General features: G+C 42.5%; 1 protein-coding gene across 1 annotated transcript in view; it reads left to right on the forward strand.

Moving 5' to 3' along the window:
- LOC121917454 (snake venom 5'-nucleotidase-like) overlaps nucleotides 1–1875 on the forward strand; it is a 33332-nt gene extending 31457 nt beyond the window's left edge. Inside the window, exon 7 of the mRNA XM_042443435.1 lies at nucleotides 1332–1875. Coding sequence (XP_042299369.1) covers nucleotides 1332–1519 — 188 coding nt within the window. The 3' untranslated portion in view covers nucleotides 1520–1875. The remainder of the gene's footprint in view (nucleotides 1–1331) is intronic.
- Nucleotides 1876–17660: the final 15785 nt, after the last annotated feature.

A 17660-nucleotide genomic window follows, 5' to 3' on the forward strand; every position in this document is an offset into this window, starting at 1 on the left:
TACCACTTTTCCTATGGATTTTTCCCCTGTAACTCCAGACTGAGCTATACAGGCTACCCATACTGAAAGTGAGATGTTAGTTAAGCTCTATTTCAGAAGCTCTGCTCCAGTGTACTCTGGATTACTCTCTCCCCCTTCCCAAGTTGATGGCTACTGGAAGTGCACCTTTTCTGTAGTGACATCTGAACTTTGGAATCCTCTTCTAGAATAAGAGTGGATAAAGTATGGTCCTCCAGATGTTGTTGGACTGCAACATCGATCAACACAGCTAATTATGAGGAATCCTGGGAAATGCAATTCAGAAACAAAGATTGAGTATCACACTTTACCTGCTATTGTTCTAGGGAAGTCACAGTGGTATCTTCATTGCCATCTTTTAGTTGTCAGGTTAAATCTCTCATGTCTTTTAATGGCTTCCAGCATTTGAAAACTCTTTTCTGTTCCCTTTGTCTGTCCTGATGGTTTACGTGTTTTGCTAGCTGTTCTTTAAAATCATATTTTACAATGCCATTACTATGATTGATTGCTCTTATTTTTATTTGCTCATTTTTTTTTTGAATTCATACTGCAAGATGTCCTAAGACAGTGTTACACAATTGGGTAAAGAGACACCACAACTTGAATACATTTATTCAAAGGAACATATGAATTCAGTCCATTTGCAGCTTTGACTTTTGCAAATTTGAGTGACAGGTTCTCTCTAGGAATATCTGGGTCCTCCAAAATGAGTCTGCAGTGGAGGACCTAAAGATTCCTAGAGAAAATAATTTTCTCAGTATTTGTAGAAACTCTAGCACAATTCTATGGTCAACTTCTAGTGGATGTTGACCATTACAGTTACAGTGGAGAATCTAGAAATTCCTAGAGGTGTTCCCTCTGGTTAAAAAAAATAGTGGTTATATTTGTGGGTTTTCCACTTTAATGGGGCTCCTGTGTCCCTAACCCCAGAAAATGTGGAGGGCCATTGTACTTAATTCTTGCACTGTATCTCTTGCAACAAGTTTGTGGTGTGGACTAGGTGTGGGCTACACTGCAAGATTGAAACATGCCCAAAGAAAGTGAATCAGCTGAATAAGGATTTGGATTCAGCCTTCCCTTCACTATGCCAGTTCTCAGTCCACAACTGTCAAAGCTGGAGAGGCTGTGAACTGCTGCTCCCACCCACCCTGCTGACCAGGATGACCAAGGCAGATGAGGACGGAAGTCCTGCAAAATCCAGTATAGTTTCTCCAGCCCTATATTATCTTAAAGTGAGAAGTACAACAGAAGTGTAATAATCAAGATTATGTTAAACAAGATTGTAAACTAGGTTGTATTTCAAAAACACCCAGGTACTATTACGTGGGAAGAGCTGCTATCTGTGTTGCCATTTGGAGGAACGTTTGACTTGCTACAGATCAAAGGTTCAACTCTGAAAGAAGCATTTGAACACAGTGTTTATAGGCACGGGCAAGGAACAGGAGAACTGCTACAAGTCTCAGGTAAGCAACATGTCTGGATTGCCAGTTCAAAGTCCTAAATGCTCTTTTCCTTTGGATAGATAACCAGGTGGCTTATCTTACATTAGCACTCAGAAGGCTTGTCAAGTCTATTCCAATGCAGCCAGGCAGAAGGAAACCAATCTAGAGATAATTTTACCTCACAGACAGCTGCCTGGGGTGGCTTAATTCAAAGGGCTTTTGCTTGTTATGCTGCATGTACCAGTGGAACTTCCAGCATGGATGTCATAATTCCAACATATACCAGAAACAATTTTTTTTAAACCCTGTGACTGAGCTGTCTCTAGAATTCCCACTCATCCTCCCTTCATCTTAATTTCTGCTCTAGATCAGAGGAAAAAATGCATTTATGAACAAATAAAGACAGCAATGCTTCTTGCATTGGGATTTTGGATCACAGAGTGCCAGTGGAGGCTGGCATCATGAGGGCACTGCCCAGCCAGACTCAGGCTACTCCAGCTAGTACTAGCTTTCTGCTTGGTCAGCCTCCCAAGCTTGTCTCTGGGATACTCACAGGCAAGTCTCTCCCTACAAAGACTCGGAGCATTCTCTCCCCCACTCCAAGTACAGGTAGGTTCTTCCTTGCCAGAGGTTTTCTCTGACCATGAAGAAACAACTGGGGAGGAATAGCAATGGGAAAAGGAAGGAAAGATTAAAAATGCCCAGTCAGCAGATTCGTATAAAATCAAGGGACCCATCAGAGGTTCAGAACGATATCAGGGCCTCTGCCCTTGGTCTGCTCACTAACAGGCATCATGGATCACTAGGCTGCCCTTGCTTTGCTTTCAGTTTTACCTGAGGTTGGGGAAAGTCTCTTTTTTGCAGCTCCACTCTGGGAAGTAAAGAATAAACATGTGGTTTATATTATGGTGGAATTGAAGGGTGCAGACAGAAGGAAAACTGCCTTGAAGAGCAACTCCTCGTTTTATTTTAAGCTTGTTGGGACGGGGTGGAGAAACACTTTACATGTTTTGCCTTTTTGGTGAGGGAACCTATGCTTTAAATTGTGTACAATCAACTGGCAAGGAAGCTGAAAAACAGTGGGATGGAGTGTGGGAGAATGCCTTCCCATCTGTACTGTAAGCCCTTGACTTTAAAACATGGATTGTGAATGGGTGGGGAGGCTGCTATTGCTCAGCAGCAAAGAACTCAACAGAGCACCTGGGAAAAAGACCTCTGGGACCATTCCTAAGAAGAGCATACTAGCTTGATAAGCAACAATTTACAAGTAATGATGTAAATTGTTTCACAATATGTTTTAGGTATCATTTTCCAAACACTTTCCTTGGGAGTAGGCTTCCTACAGATTCATTAATCCCAGCCATCAGTTAGTTGTTATTGAGTTGCACAAAAAAGGATATCTGTTGTGATATGAGGCCATGACCCAAAACATAACATTTTCCAACAGCATGTTTTATAAGAACTTGCCTCTTCATAAAAACTCTGCAATTTCATAACCATGCCCCCCCCACAAGTTAAAGATTGCCACTTTTCTCACACTTCTCTAACTTCCTCATACAATATCAGATATTTATAGAAGGCTAGTATTTCCTCCCTTCTGACCTCTCCAGCATTCATCTCAATGTGATACTTCTGTTTTAACCCTAAACCAATATATTTTCCCGTGATGTGCCCCAAGGGTTCCTAAATTTGTTTTCACTGTACAGTCAGCTTCCTTTCTCCACCGCTCCACTATAATGGCCTGAAAACTATTCCCCAAAATACCCCCAAAAGCAAAACTTGATTTTGCCATTGTATATAAGGAACATTATTTTTACTGAACTCCTGTCTAAATGGGATTTGAGCATCTATGAATTTTAGTCTTCCGGGTGGGGGGTGTCCTGCGGAACAAAGCCCAGAATATACCAAGGGGACCACTGCACATATTTGCTATTTTGGAGAGTATGAATCTGTTTTGTGATTTGAATATGGTTTTCCCATAGCGGGAATGTATGTAACTTTGTTTGTTTTTTTTTTGTTTTTGTTTTGCTTTGTTTTACTGTGGACGGCTTTATTTCTAAAATAACATCCAGAATTTTTTTAAAAAACCAACGAATTCATAAGCTGCTTTGCAAAACTTTACTGTGGAGTCCTTGCAGCCAACACATCAAAAAACCCGACGTGATAGAAATTATTTCTTTGTGAATGTTTTAGGTTTACAATAACCTGAGACATCCAGATGACACTGAGTGGAATCCTGTCTCGATGTGCATCATAAATGGTGGTGGACTAGGTGACCCATTGATGAACAAGCAATACTGGTATTCATACCTAGAAGTAGGGCTGTTTTTTAGGGCCAATATGCTTTTCAATCCACTTCTCTTTTTCACATTTCTGTCAACACTTAACTAATTTAGGGATTTCATTTATAACTTCTCTTCTGTTATTTCATCACTGTTTTGTTTTTCTTCAATCTAATCATATTGTAAAGAGTTATCTTTCTCCCCCTCTTTGCACATTGCACGGACCTTTCAGCAACACAAACAAGTAAAACAAAGGCCCGTTACAGACCGCCCAACCTGGGTGGTTAGCTGCTGCCAGTGCAGCGTGGAGGAGGCGCAGCCAGCCAAACCACGCGACTCCTCTGCGTTTGCACAAAAGGAGCGCGAAAATCGCGCTCCTTCCGGCAACCCGACAGAGACGTTGCAAGTGCCAACGCATGCCACTCGCAACGTTTTTCTGGGTTGGGATGTGCGGATGCCGAGCGTCCGCTACGTTCAAGATGCAGGGCCTATCTGTCTAGGGCGCCGCTATCTTGACGTATCGGTTATGCACGAGGGGGCAAGGCGCATCCGGAAGCGCCGCCCCCTCGCGCGTAATGCGGCGCCAAGGACAGCAACCTCTTTAGGCCCATTCTGTAAAAAAACGCGGCCAAAATCAGTTTTTAAAAGGGAACCATTTTTTCTTGGTATAAAGGATTCTGATAGCAGTCCCTCCACTTCTATACTCAGCCAAAGATTGTTTTAATAGAAACTCTCTTCCCCATGGCTGTGTCTCCATTCACGATTGTAAGAAGCAACAAAATGTTTCCTTACCTCATCTGAATGCTCCACAATCTGCGTAGCGTACAACAAAAACAAACTATTCAAATTGCAAAGACCGTGCATTAAGAAGCACCACCACACTGCAGCCTCTTATCAGCCTTCCAACCCATTTACTTTGCAGATTTGGACTTCAGCACCCATCAATCCTGGCCATAAACAACTTAATATCCATGAATGTTGGGCCACTGTAGTACTAAACCTTGGAAGGCATATTCTTGCAGAAGGCTGTTTTGCACAGAGAACTACCAACTTTTCCTATGGATTTTCCCCTGTAACTCCCGGACTGAGCTATACAGGCTCCCCTACTGAACGGAGATGTTAGTTAAAGCTCTATTTCAGAAAGCTCTGCTCCATGTAATCCGGATTAAGATCTACCCCTTCCCAAGTTGATGGCTACTGGAAGTGCACCTTTTCTGTAGTGACACTGAACTTTGGAATCCCTCTTCTAGAATACTCGTGGATAAAGTATGTTCCTCCCAGATGTGTTGGATGCAACATCGATCAACACAGCTAATTATGAGGGAATCCTGGGAAATGCAATTCAGAAACACAGATTGAGTATCACACTTTACTGCCATTTTCTAGGTAAATGTCCCAGTGGTATCTTCATTTCATCTTTAGTTGTCAGGTTTAAATTCTCTCATGTCTTTACTGGCTTCCCGCATTTGACAAACCTCTTTTCTGTTCCCTTGTCTTGTCCTGCTTGGTTTACGTGTTTGCTAGCTGTTCTTTAAACTCATATTTACAATGCCCCATTACAGTGGTACATCGGGGGATACGAAATTCGCGGGCGGGTTACGGAAATTTCCCGGATACGCAAAAGTTGGATTGCCAAAAACTGTTTCAGGTTACGAAATCTTTTTCGAGGTTCCGAAATTCATTTCGGCGGAAATTTTCAAATGCTATCGTTCCAGCGCTAACGGAAACGCTATTTCGGGTTACGAAATTTTCGCGTTACGAAGGAATGGCGGAACGAATATTTCGTTAACCCGAGGCACCACTGTACTATGACTGATGCTCTTATTTTTATGCTCATTTTTTTTGAATTCCTACTGCAAGCTGTCCTAAGACAGTGTTACACAATTGGGTAAAGAGACACCAAACAATTGAATCACATTTGATTCAACAGTGAACACATATGAATTCAGTTCCATTTTGCAGCTTTGACTTTTGCAAATTTGAGTGATAGGTTCTCTCTAGGACATCTGGGCTTTGTCCTCCAAAGTGAGTCTGCAGTGGAGGACCTAAAGATTCCTAGAGAAAAAATTTCTCAGTATTTGTAGAAACTGCTGAGCACAATTCTATGTCAACTTCAGTGGATGTTGTGTGACCATTAGCAGTTACAGTGGATGAATCTAGAAATTCCTAGAGGTGTGGTTCCCTCTGGTTAAAAAAACATAGTGGTTATCTATTTGTGCGGGTTTTCCACTATTAATGGGTCTCCTGTGTCCCTTAAACCCCAGAGAAAAATGGTGGAGTGGCCATTGTACTTAATCTCTTGGCAACTGCTATATCTCTTGCAACAAGTTTGTGGTTTGGGACTAGGTGTGGGCTACACTGGCACAGATTGAAACATGCCCAAAGAAAGTGAATCAGCTGAAAGAGGATGTGGAATCAGCCTTCCCTTGCACTATGGCCAGTTCCAGTCCACAAACGGTCAAAGTGGCGAGGAGCTGTGGAACTGCTGCTCCACCCACCCTGCTGACCAGGATAGACCAAGGCAGATGAGGGACAGGAAGTCTGGCAAAATCCAGTATAATAGTGTTCTCCAAGCCCTATATTATCTTAAAGTGAGAATGTACAAACAGAAGTGTAATAATCACAGATGATGTTAAACATAGATTGGTACACTAGGTTGTATTTTCAAAACACAACCCAGGGTACTCATGTACGTGGGAAAGAGCTGCTATCGTGTTGCCATTTGGCAGAAAGAACGTTTTTTGACCTTGCTACAGATCAAAGGTTCGCAAGCTCTGAAAGAAGCATGTTGACAACACAGTGGTTTATAGGCCACGGGCAGGAGGAACAGGAGAACTGCTACAAGTCTCAGGTAAGCCCATTTGTCTGGATTGCCAGTTCAAAGTCCTAAATGCTCTTTTCCTTTGGATAGATAACCAGGTGGCTATCTACATTATGCAGACTCAGAAGGCTTGTCACGTTCATTCCAATGCACGCACAGGGCAGGAGGACAACCAATCTAGAGATAATTCTACCTCCCAAAGTACAGTGCCGGGGTGGCCCTTAATTCAAAGGGCTTTGTTGTTATGCTGCATGTACCAGTTGGAACTTCCAGCATGGATGTATTAATTCCAACATATAACCAGAAAGACAAATTGTTTTTTAAAACCCTGTGGACTGAGCTGTCATCTTGAGAACTTCGCCACTCATCCCCCTTCATCTTAATTTTCTGCTCTAGATCCGAAGGAAGAAAAATGCATTTATGAACAACTAAAGAGCAGCAATGCTTCTTGCATTGGGGATTTTGGAGCACAGAGTGCCAGTGGCGAGCTGGCCATCAATGAGGGCACTGGCCCAGCCAGGACTCAGGTACTCCAGCTAGTACTAGATGGTGGTGTCTGCTTGGTCAGCCTCCCAGTTGTCTCTGGGATACTCACAGGACAAGGTCTCTGCCATAACAAAGATCGGAGCAATTCTCTCCCCACTCCAAGTACAGAGTAGGTTCTCCTTGCCAGAGGTTTTCTCTGACCATGAAGAAACGAACACAACTGGGAGGAATAGCAATTGGGAAAAGGAAGGAAAGATTAAAAAAAATGCCCATAGTCAGCAGATTCGTCTTTATAAAATTCAAGGGACCCATCAGAGGTTCAGCAACGATTATAGGGCTCGTGCCCTTGGTCTGCTCACTAACAGGCCATCATGGATCACTAAGGCTTGCCCTTGCTTGTTGCTTTCAGTTTTTGACCTGCGAGTTGGGGGAAAGTTGCTTTTTTGCAAGCCCATTGGGAAATGTAAAGAATAAGACATGTGGTTTCATATTATGGTGGAATTGAAGGGTGCAGGACAGAAGGAAAACTGCTATGAAGAGGGGCAACTCCTCGTTTTATTTGTAAGCTGTGTTGGGCAAGGGGCTGGCGAGGTGGAGGAAACACTTTACCATGTTTTTGCCTTTTTGGTGAGGGAGAACCTCTGCTTATAACTATGGTGTACAATCAACCTGGGGCAAGGAAGCTGAGAAAACAATGGGATGAGGGAGTTTTGGGGGAGAATGCCGTTCCCATGCTGTACTATGAAGCCCATTGACTCAAGGAGTAGCCGGGGGAGGCGGTGTTGGTTTTGGGGGGGTCGGAACCCCCATCAGGCCCTGGGGGCGTTGCAAGCATCCTCCTCCCCCCACCCCTCAGCCATTAAAAACCACGGGAGAGAAACAGAAGAAAGACAAAACAAAGTATCCTCTTTTCCCTCTCCGTGGCTTTAATGGAGGGGGGAGGGGGGAGGGAGGAGGAAGAGAGGCGAGGGGTGGAGAGGGAGAGAGAGCAGAGAGAGAGAGCAGAGAGAGGTCCACTATGAACTGACTTTCGCTTTCGTTTCCTTCAGAGTCCGCTTCCACTCCTCCTGCCTCCTCCCCCCCCTTCCTCCCTCAGGGAGAGAACTGAAGAAAAGAATGGAAAAGGTGGACTTCTGAACTTTTAGGCTGTCTATCCAATGTACCAATTCTAGGTATAATAATAATAAGTAATTCATAATAATCTATGAATAATACTAATAATACTATCCCTTACCCAAAGTGCTGCTCATGAGGATTAGATGTATTTTGGATTTTGGAGTGTTTTCAGATTTGGGTATATTTATATACAGTATTATGCTAATGGTATAGTATACTGGATGGATGGGATGCCCTGTATAGGTTTCCATATGGCATTCTCCATAGACATAAGACTGAAAGGTAATTTAATGCACAATATTTTTAAAATAATGTGGTGGTGCTTCGCAACACTGAAGCTCAAGCAACAAACCATTGAGACCACTGAAGCCCTTGTATAATTTGCAATAATTCCAGTCATTGAATCTAAACCCTTCAGGATTTCCAAGTTTCCTTGAGTTGGGGGTCCAGACCCAGCATGCTCTCCAGGGTCAGTTTGGGGTTTTGGAAAAAAGCCAGAGAAAGGAGACTCATGACTCCTACTCGGACATTTGACTGCCTGAGAATGCGACTCATGTGTTCAACAACCCGATCATGTATCTGGATTTGTTGCAAACAACAAAAACGAGGAGGGTCTGTGATATGGCAAGAAAGTGCAAGAGCTTCCTTCCAGCCTTGTTGTTTTCTCTTTTTTACAAGACAAATAGAATAAAATACCAGTTAGCTGCGCCCGGTTTTTCCGCATGTCAATGGGGATGCTTTGATGGCAGAGTTCCTGCATGGCAGAAATGGGGTTGGTTGGAATGGATGAGGGCCCCCTTCGTGGGGTCTCTTCTGAACTCTATGTTTTTTGTTTTTTTATTGATTAATTAATTAATCATGATGGAATCAATTCTAAGATGATGAATTGTGTGCTGTGGAGTCCTATTGGCCCTGCTCCAGGCAATGCTAGACTGCAGGCCCCACATCCAGAGCAACCACAGACTGATGGGAACTGCAGTTTAATAAGGCTGCCACACTGCAGAAATAAATCCAGTTCGTGACACTTGCTTTAATGCTATGGAAATACTTGCGATCTTCCTGACACACAGAATGGATAAATCTCACAAAACTACACTATCCAGATATTGTGTTGTTGTTATTGTTTTAGATCCGCCTTTCTCCCCCTATATAGACAGAACTCAAGGTGGTGATTTTTCCATAGCCATGTAATCTATGCATAATATCTTCTACAATGCAGATGGACACCATCTATTACCTAGATATTTGGTTGAGGGGATGCTTTGGATGGAGTTCCTGCATGGCAGAATGGGGGTTGTGACTGGATTGGCCCTTGGGTTGTCTCTTTCCAACTGCTATGATTCCATTGATGTCTATAGCCACTCTGCAGCCTACTGTGATTTGAATTGTTTTTAAATGTAATAAATTGTATTAACGTCTTAAATGCAAGCATGCCACCGTATGGCACTATGCAACTATAATGTTTTATTGAATTGATTTTATTACCCTGCCTTTCTCCCAAAATGAGGCTAGTCTCTTAACGGAGGGTTGTGTTATTATAAAAAGAAATGAACGTATAATGGACTTGGAATTAAAAAATTATGGATAGATGAGATCAGATAGATAGAAGATAGAAATAGATAAGGTATTGGAATTAAAAAAGGTGTGTGTGTGTGTGGTGTCTCAAAATAAAAATCCCTCCGTTGGAAGTGAGAAGAATGTTGTGGATGCAGCCTGGGTTTGTAGCGATCAGCTCAGATGTTGGGGGAATACAGTGGTCTCAAAGGCATGAGCAGAGTGTCTCTGAGCATGAACAGAGTGGCGCCAGCTCCATTGCTTGCAGCAGCTGCCACTTTGCTTTATCGACGCTGAATTTATCTGATTGTAAACACCTTCAGAGGCCGGAAGGACTCAGTTGCATGCTGCACTGAGAAAAATAATCCAGTTTGATGCCTTATGCCACTTTAATTGCCCTTGGCTCCATAGTTGTGCAAATGCTGGGAAACATTTGTTAGTGTTGTGGCACCTGACAGATGTACTCAACTGACGCAGTTCCCAAAGATCATAGCAAACGAAGCCATAACGAAGGTTAAAAGTGGTTGCGCCATCACAGGTGTCGCGGGTAAAACGCCTCGACACCTCTTTTTGTGTCTTGGGGGGTGCTCTTAGGCCTCTCAAAAATGGTTGGCACTTAGTTTTTTTTTTCTTGACCACCCCCTTCCGGAAAAAATCCTGGGCTACGTTCCTTGACTTTAAAAACATGGATTGGGGACAGGGTGGGGGAGGCTGATATTGGCTAAGCAGCAAAGAACTGCAACAGGAGCACCTGGGAAAAAGACCCTCTGGGACCATTTGCTAAGACAGCAGATGACTAGCTTTGATAAGGTAAGCAATTGTACAAGTAATGCTAGGGTAAATTGTGGTTCACAATATGTTTTCAGGGTGTCAAACAGGTGCAGCTACGTTTCCTTGTACAAAACAACAGAATTGCTAACAGTTAAATTGTTTTTTCCTGAGTAGTAGTGATTACTTGTTACTGTCCAAGTGTTGTTGTTAGGAGTCATTTTGGAGAGGTGGCGTCATTTCCCCACCCCATGCTTTTTTTTGAAAAATTAAAAAAAATCTCAAAGAATAATGTGTTTACTCATGGGATAGTATTCGAAATTATGCAACAAGCAATGCATTACATTTATACAATTATCAGGACATGACCAGCATGGTGCGCTGCCACTTTCTAAAGTTTCAAGCTTGACGCTTTCCCATGGAACCGAAATCCAGGTTCCACAGACTCGGTGTCGAAGAAGCAACTGGAACAGAAGAGCAACTAATTTGAATGGTGCTTGATCAGTGTTCTTGAGACTACTTGTTTTTCTATATGGTTTCTAAGTAAAAAGGATGATCTTTCAAGGCATTATTATTTCCACGATGCAGCTTCAACCATTTGAACTCTTCTAAGGAGGCCCTGTTGTAATATACCAACAGCTGTGTGGAGGTTTTAGTTGGTGCGGTACATGGAACAGGGCTTCCTGCTGTCGAACGAAATCACAAGCACTCCCGACACCAAGGGCAAGTGTAGGTTGGCCTCATCTCTTTTTATGCCAAAAACAGTGTTGTTCACATGGCAGTGTTTTTTTGAAATGGCTCCTTTAACTGTTTCAGAACGGGGATTTAGGATTTAGACTTTTAGGAGTAGAATATGTTTAATGTGTATTTACGATTTTAAAAATCTTGGTATGTTTTATTTTTAATAGGTTTGTTGCCTCAGGGGTCCTTGTGAGCTGGCAGACAATACAGAAATACTTAATTTGTTTTTAAAAAAACCCATTTCTTCATAGTAATGGGGCTCTGTACAGAAGGCATGTACCCCAACCCCAGCTTCTGGATGCCCTAGCAAAGAACTGCTCCTCTGGTGGGGGGGGAGGCTTGGCTCGGGATTTGGACTAGATCTTTCCCCAAGTAGAGCTGAAATGATGGTCTCAGGACAGCCAGTCTGACTAGTGCTAGCCACAAGTTACTTCCACTGCCACAGATGAAACATCGACTCCTGGGATGGCTTTTTTTTTTTGGGGGGTGGGAGGGGGGCTTTATTTGTCTGTCATATGCGGAGGAGAAATAGAGGGACCCTTGCTTGCCTGTGTTTAGCGAGACTATGTCCAGCAGCATGCAAACACAGATAGCATTAACCCATAGCCTTGGCAATGCTCTTTGGGGGGTTTTTTTCCCTAAAACCTGCAATTTCTGAGCATTCATAATTGTGACTGGCCAGAAGATCCCGTTTGACGGCCGATGTGAATTAGGGGACTGTGAGGAGAGGCGTAGTACTTCAAAATGTCAGGAAGGCCAATGGTTCAACGTACCTTGTCTTAATGTGACTACAAAACTGGTACATGCAGTGTGGCAATACAAGGGAGGATGAGCAACGTGGGCGAAGAGGGGCGGAGAAACCTGTTTAATAGGTTTTTCCTATCACATGTTTGTTGCTTCACTATGTTATTGGCCACTGCACCATCATCTGGTCTGCCTGATGGGTACCAGTCACCACAGGCTAAATATTGAATATGCATCTTCTGCAAGAAGATTATAACATTATTGGCAGAGCGATAAGATTTTTAAAATGGATGGTCGCCCTTCAAAAAAAGATATCTGACTTCACTCTGTACATCTCCCCCCCCACTTGTTTGCCACTGCTATCTGCAAATGCTGTTGAAATTTGTGTTTTCTACAGGCATGACGGGTTGTGTATGATCTCTCCCAAAAGCAAGACAACAGAGTGATCAGCTTAACAGGTTCTTTGCACAGGAGTGTAGAGTTACAGTCATGTGGCCAATAGAGATGGAAAAAAACATTACAAAGTCAACTTTTACCTTGCTTTCCTGTGCCTGGGGGGAGGTGATGGCTCATTACATGCTTAAAAGGAAGTTCAAACAAACCACAGTAGTGGTAAGTATATGCGTCCATGGTATATATGGCAAAGCTGGTTGGACTGGCGCTTGCAATTCTAAGCCCCATTTTTTTAGAATACCTGAACCATAGGGAAGTATTAATAAGACACCCATCCTGTATTTTTCAATGGCATATTCAAGCTGCAAAGAGAAAATATTTTGTAAAACTCACAGTGGCATTTGGCAGTAATGTACACGGGACGAAAACTGGAGGCGGCAGCTTGTAACGAAAACTTGTAAGGAAATGTTATAGGGCAATGGAAAAGGGATCGGCGAAAAAGGAAAAAAGCCAGAAAAAAAAAAAAAAAAAAAAAAAAAAATGGTATAGAAAAAATTCGGAACCCGGGATACAGATGTATTCCTCAGAGAGGTTGACCGGAAAGCGCTAACCAGAGGAGCGACCAAGGGGGAAACCACGTATTGGACGACAAGCTGGATTGCGGGACTGATTGTGAAACGGACAATGCAAAATTGAACAGTGGGAGAGCACGGGAAAGTATCAAAGAAGGAGAAAGAGGAAATGGAGCAGGGAGGAGAACGACGCTGAGGAGTTGGAGACGCCGGTGTTGGCATGGGGGATACTACTGGTATCGATACGAACGTATATAAGTCAACCGCAAGTTGAGGACAGAGTTTTGGGAACAAAATTATGGCTTTTTCGATAAGATGCCGTGGGATTTAAACCAAGATGGCATTGTCCATATAAGGGCATGTAATGTCAAAATGGAGTGTAAAAGAGAATAAACGAAAACGGATGCCAAACAAACTTACAAAATTTGTCAGCATGCTTACCCGAAAGGCTGAAATCGATGAAGAGAACTATGGAAACTGGTAGTAGCTATGTGATGTGTGTGGGAGGCAGGCAGTGGCTAAGAAAAGATGCACACACCTATGTCTCTTGGTGCCTCCTTGAGGGGAAGTGCCAAAGGGCCACTGTTCATTTTTCCACCCAAGCATTCAAGAACGGCCAGACAGAAGTGCGGGCTTTGTTGGAAGGAGAGCCAGAAAGGGTAGTGTACTTCTTCTAAGGTTCATTCCACAGGATGGACTAAGCTCTTTGCCTTTCATCATTCCATGGAGATGGAGATGGTTCCCCCGCCCCCTTTTTGTTTTTTTTTTGGTTCGAGTTACACGTCATCCAAATACATTGACCACGTGAATAAGTCAAACCCAGATTTTTCATGGGGGTTTTTAACTACAAATTCTAGGCTCTAACATGAGTAGTTTTTATATACACTACGAAGTATACTGCTAAGTATGCCGAACAAATATTGGAAAAACATGACCCAAAGTGGTAAACAGTACAAATCACACACAGAGTCAAGATTCTGGAAACAGTTCACTTTCCCCCAATATATGTAAAAGCACCAAGGTTTCCTTTCTAGCCTGACTACTGTACTGCCTTGAAGCTTGGATCCCACTCAAGCCACCTAGAGAACAGTAACTTGTGTTATTTTTAGCCGTTACCTTAACTTTTTTGCCTATGCCTTGGCTGAATCACTGCTTTTCAGTGGAACAGGAACAGGAACATTGGTACTTACTTGTTATACATTCATTTCCAGCAGACAGGCTCCTAGCTCTGCCTGTTACTCATACTGGGTGTATGTTGCTGACTCCGTCTGCATAAGGGAAAGTAGGAGGAAAGGCAGAGACTCATCTCACTAGGAATGTGTTTGTCTGCCAGAACTCCAAGAAACCATATCTAAACAAAACACAATCTCTTGTTAACCAGAAAGTATATTCCTACATTTTTAATGGCATGATAGTAATACACATTGAATAGTATACAACAAAAAGATGTCCACAAAAGATTGGATTCTTTATTGGGCAGCCAAAAATGCAGAAAATACATCATGCAGCTTTTAAGCTTCACTGGCTTCTAATCTGCAATTTAACATCCTTGTTTTATAAAGAAGCCACTAAATATTAAATGTTGGATGATGTATTTCTGCAATTTGGCCGGCTAATAAAGTCATTGTTATCTTTTGTGGTTTGGGGTTTTGTTACTAGAATGATTCAACTATAGTTTCTTTCTGGCTTGCAGTACAAGAAGCAATGACATATTGGGTGATCCAAGTAACACGTTCTTTATTTAAAAAGTTAATATTTGCATGCCTGCTTCAAGTTCCAGTACTATATAAGGCTTTCAGATCTTCTTTAAGCATTTTTTTCTAGCATGTTTGTTTCTGTCTCCATGGTTGCTCCTTTACCAGTCTATATGTCAAACACACAACAGACCTCCCTAAGGGTCCGATGTTGTGTATCTGATTTATAAAACTTGTAGCTGAAGAACACATTGGAATGAACACTTATTCAGTGCTTGGAATGATTTAGCAGCTAATGGTACCAGAACATGTGCATGGTTAGTGGGAACGATATATGGAAAGGCCTTGTACTGTACAAGAATTACATGCATGGAAAAGACTCAAGTTATTTTCGATATGATTAAATCAGATACAACAGTTGAAGAGTTTCAGTGTTAAAACGCAACTGATTTATCGTTTCCTGTGACAAAGGTTATTCTCCAACTTGGAAACACTCTTTAATTTGGATTTGGGCAAGGCAGCCAAAACCTTCTTGAGTGGCATACACAGCAGTGCCAGATGTACTTAGTTAACGAAGGCGGTGCGTTCCTGGGCATTACTTGTGTAACAAAATTTGGTACGGGCATGTAGAAATAACATGGAAAGATCAGGGATAGTTTCTACCATCACAAAAAAAGCATAAGTTTTTTTATCAGGCTAACCATCTGCACATGTGAAATGAAACAACCAGGTTAGATAAAGCCTCACAGATAAGTGAAACATTTTGAACCTTCTAGATGCCCCTTGAAAACATCTTGTAAAGTATATGCTGAAATTATTATTTTTCTTTCACCAGCCTCACTTTTCTTCTGATTTTTGATTTTTTTAAAAACATGTGAGGTAAGCTGGTAAGGAAGGCTTATCAGCTATTCTCTTTTCTGTTTTGCCGGCTCATGGCTGCTTAGTGAGGGATTCTGGGGCAGCTACTGTTTACCTGCCTTTCTTGTGGTTAGGTTTGGTTAGAGTACAATCACTTTTTTTCTTTTCAATTAAGATTTACTGCACTGTTTACTGCACTCTGCTCCAACACAATACCAAAAGTTTCCCGCTTCTCCTCCAACATCTTCCTACTGCTGATGTGTTAATAAAATTACATCTTGGCAGATGAGGATGAGGAAAAAGAAGACTTTGCAAAAAGATTTTCTGTCAGGGCTTTGTTAACTGTAGCATATCTCGTATGAACAGAAGGCGGCACACAGCACATTTCACTATTATTATTTTAAACCCGCACAGCATTGAGCTGTGGTGCTCCTTAATTTTCATCATATAGCCGTGATAATCCACCTTTTTGTAACTCACAATGTTTACCGTATATTTGCTTCATGGAAATAAAAACTTGTTTTTAATTTTGAACGGAGATCTTAGTTCAGCTTGTGTCCAGTTATACACTAAAATGGGAAGAGTATTTCCAGCAGTTGAAGGTCGTGTGATGTTCTCTGTGCCACTGTATTCCAAGAACATCTTTTTTTGATTTCCATCTTATTTGTTTCTGTTTTTCTATTCCATCCCTTAATTTTCACTTGCCTTTGGGGCATTAGACTTCCAAATCAGGTGACTTGTTAACACAATCCAGGCATTGATTCAAGGATTCTCAGAAGCCAGTAGTATGTAAATTATTAGTGTTTGCAGCAAATGGAAGCCCATGAGAAGTTGATTTTAGATTTAAGTACAATGTATGAACAGTGTACATATTTATGTATATAATTGATATATGTCTCATATGTATGCATTTTAAAAAATTGAAATAAGCCAAGTATGTGCATACTGCAAAGAATTACCTTTACTAAATTTGTGAAATTTTGAGATGATGCAAAATGCAGATGTTGCAGTTGAATTTTCAAATTCTTTTCAACCTTAAAAAATGGATCCGGCACATTACGACTATGCCATACAGTGTTCTGTTTTTAGTGATTATTTGCTGCTGACCTAAAAGGAAGTGTTTGCCTCCAGTATGTTCCGGGATTACTTTACCTTAAACACTGTATTATTCTATGAACAGAGCCAATTTTATAAGCCTGTATACTTTATACTGGGGGTGGCGGGGGGAGGCAAAGGTGGGATTAATTAATCAAATTAGGCTAAGTAGTGATATGTATGTGTAACTCCATTCTCATAGGATATCATGTACTGTATTTTCAGTTTGTTTGAAGGGGGCATTTTTAAGAACATAAGTACTGAAACATGAAACAAAGTGATGCTATTTAATGACAATCACACAGATTAATGGACCTGATATTTAAGTTCAACGGGACTAGTGTATTGGTTCACATTTCCAGCCTCATTTTCACATGCCTAAACGAAGAAGTCCACACAGCTAAGTAGAGAAAGAGAAAAAAAGGAAAACTGTAGAGATGGAACTGGTGTGAAGCACACCACCCACCCATGTAGGAATGCTGCTCTGCGCTGGAGGGCTAGCAGGAATACTCTAAAAACATCAAACGCCATAGCAATGAGTACCTTAAAGAGTATATATCATAACCAAATTCAGTGCACATCATTAAAAAAAAACACCCTGAAGGCCCCATGAAGGCGGGTTACACACCGCCCTGAACGTACGCACAGAGCGCGTACTAGGGTTAGGAAGGTGCGGTGCTTCCGCACCTCCATCCCCTAATACACGCTCTGCGTGAAATGACTGGCGCTGTTCCAGACGGCCGCCGCCATGGGCCCGTCACGCCGTGCCGCCTCTATACGGGGCGGCGCGGCCGTGACGTCTTTGCTCCGCGCCAGGGCACCTAGGGCACCCTTAGTCGCAAACCAGGAAGGAGCTCCGTTTTTGGAGTTCCTTCCTGGTTTGCGTGCCGCTTTCTTCGCGGGCGCAGCCTTCAGACAGCTGCGCCCAGCGAAGCAAGGGAGAAAGGGGCCAAGCGGCCCTTTCTTCTCTCCTCTCTGCGCCGTCCGGGGTGTCTTGGAGCTTGAAGCCCCAGGACACCCTTTTCAGGCTGCGGGGAAGCGGCGTTTTTTGCCGCTTCCCCGCCGCCTGGAAAGCG

Source organism: Sceloporus undulatus, unplaced genomic scaffold (genome assembly GCF_019175285.1).
Source record: "Sceloporus undulatus isolate JIND9_A2432 ecotype Alabama unplaced genomic scaffold, SceUnd_v1.1 scaffold_19, whole genome shotgun sequence".
NCBI lineage: Eukaryota > Metazoa > Chordata > Lepidosauria > Squamata > Phrynosomatidae > Sceloporus > Sceloporus undulatus.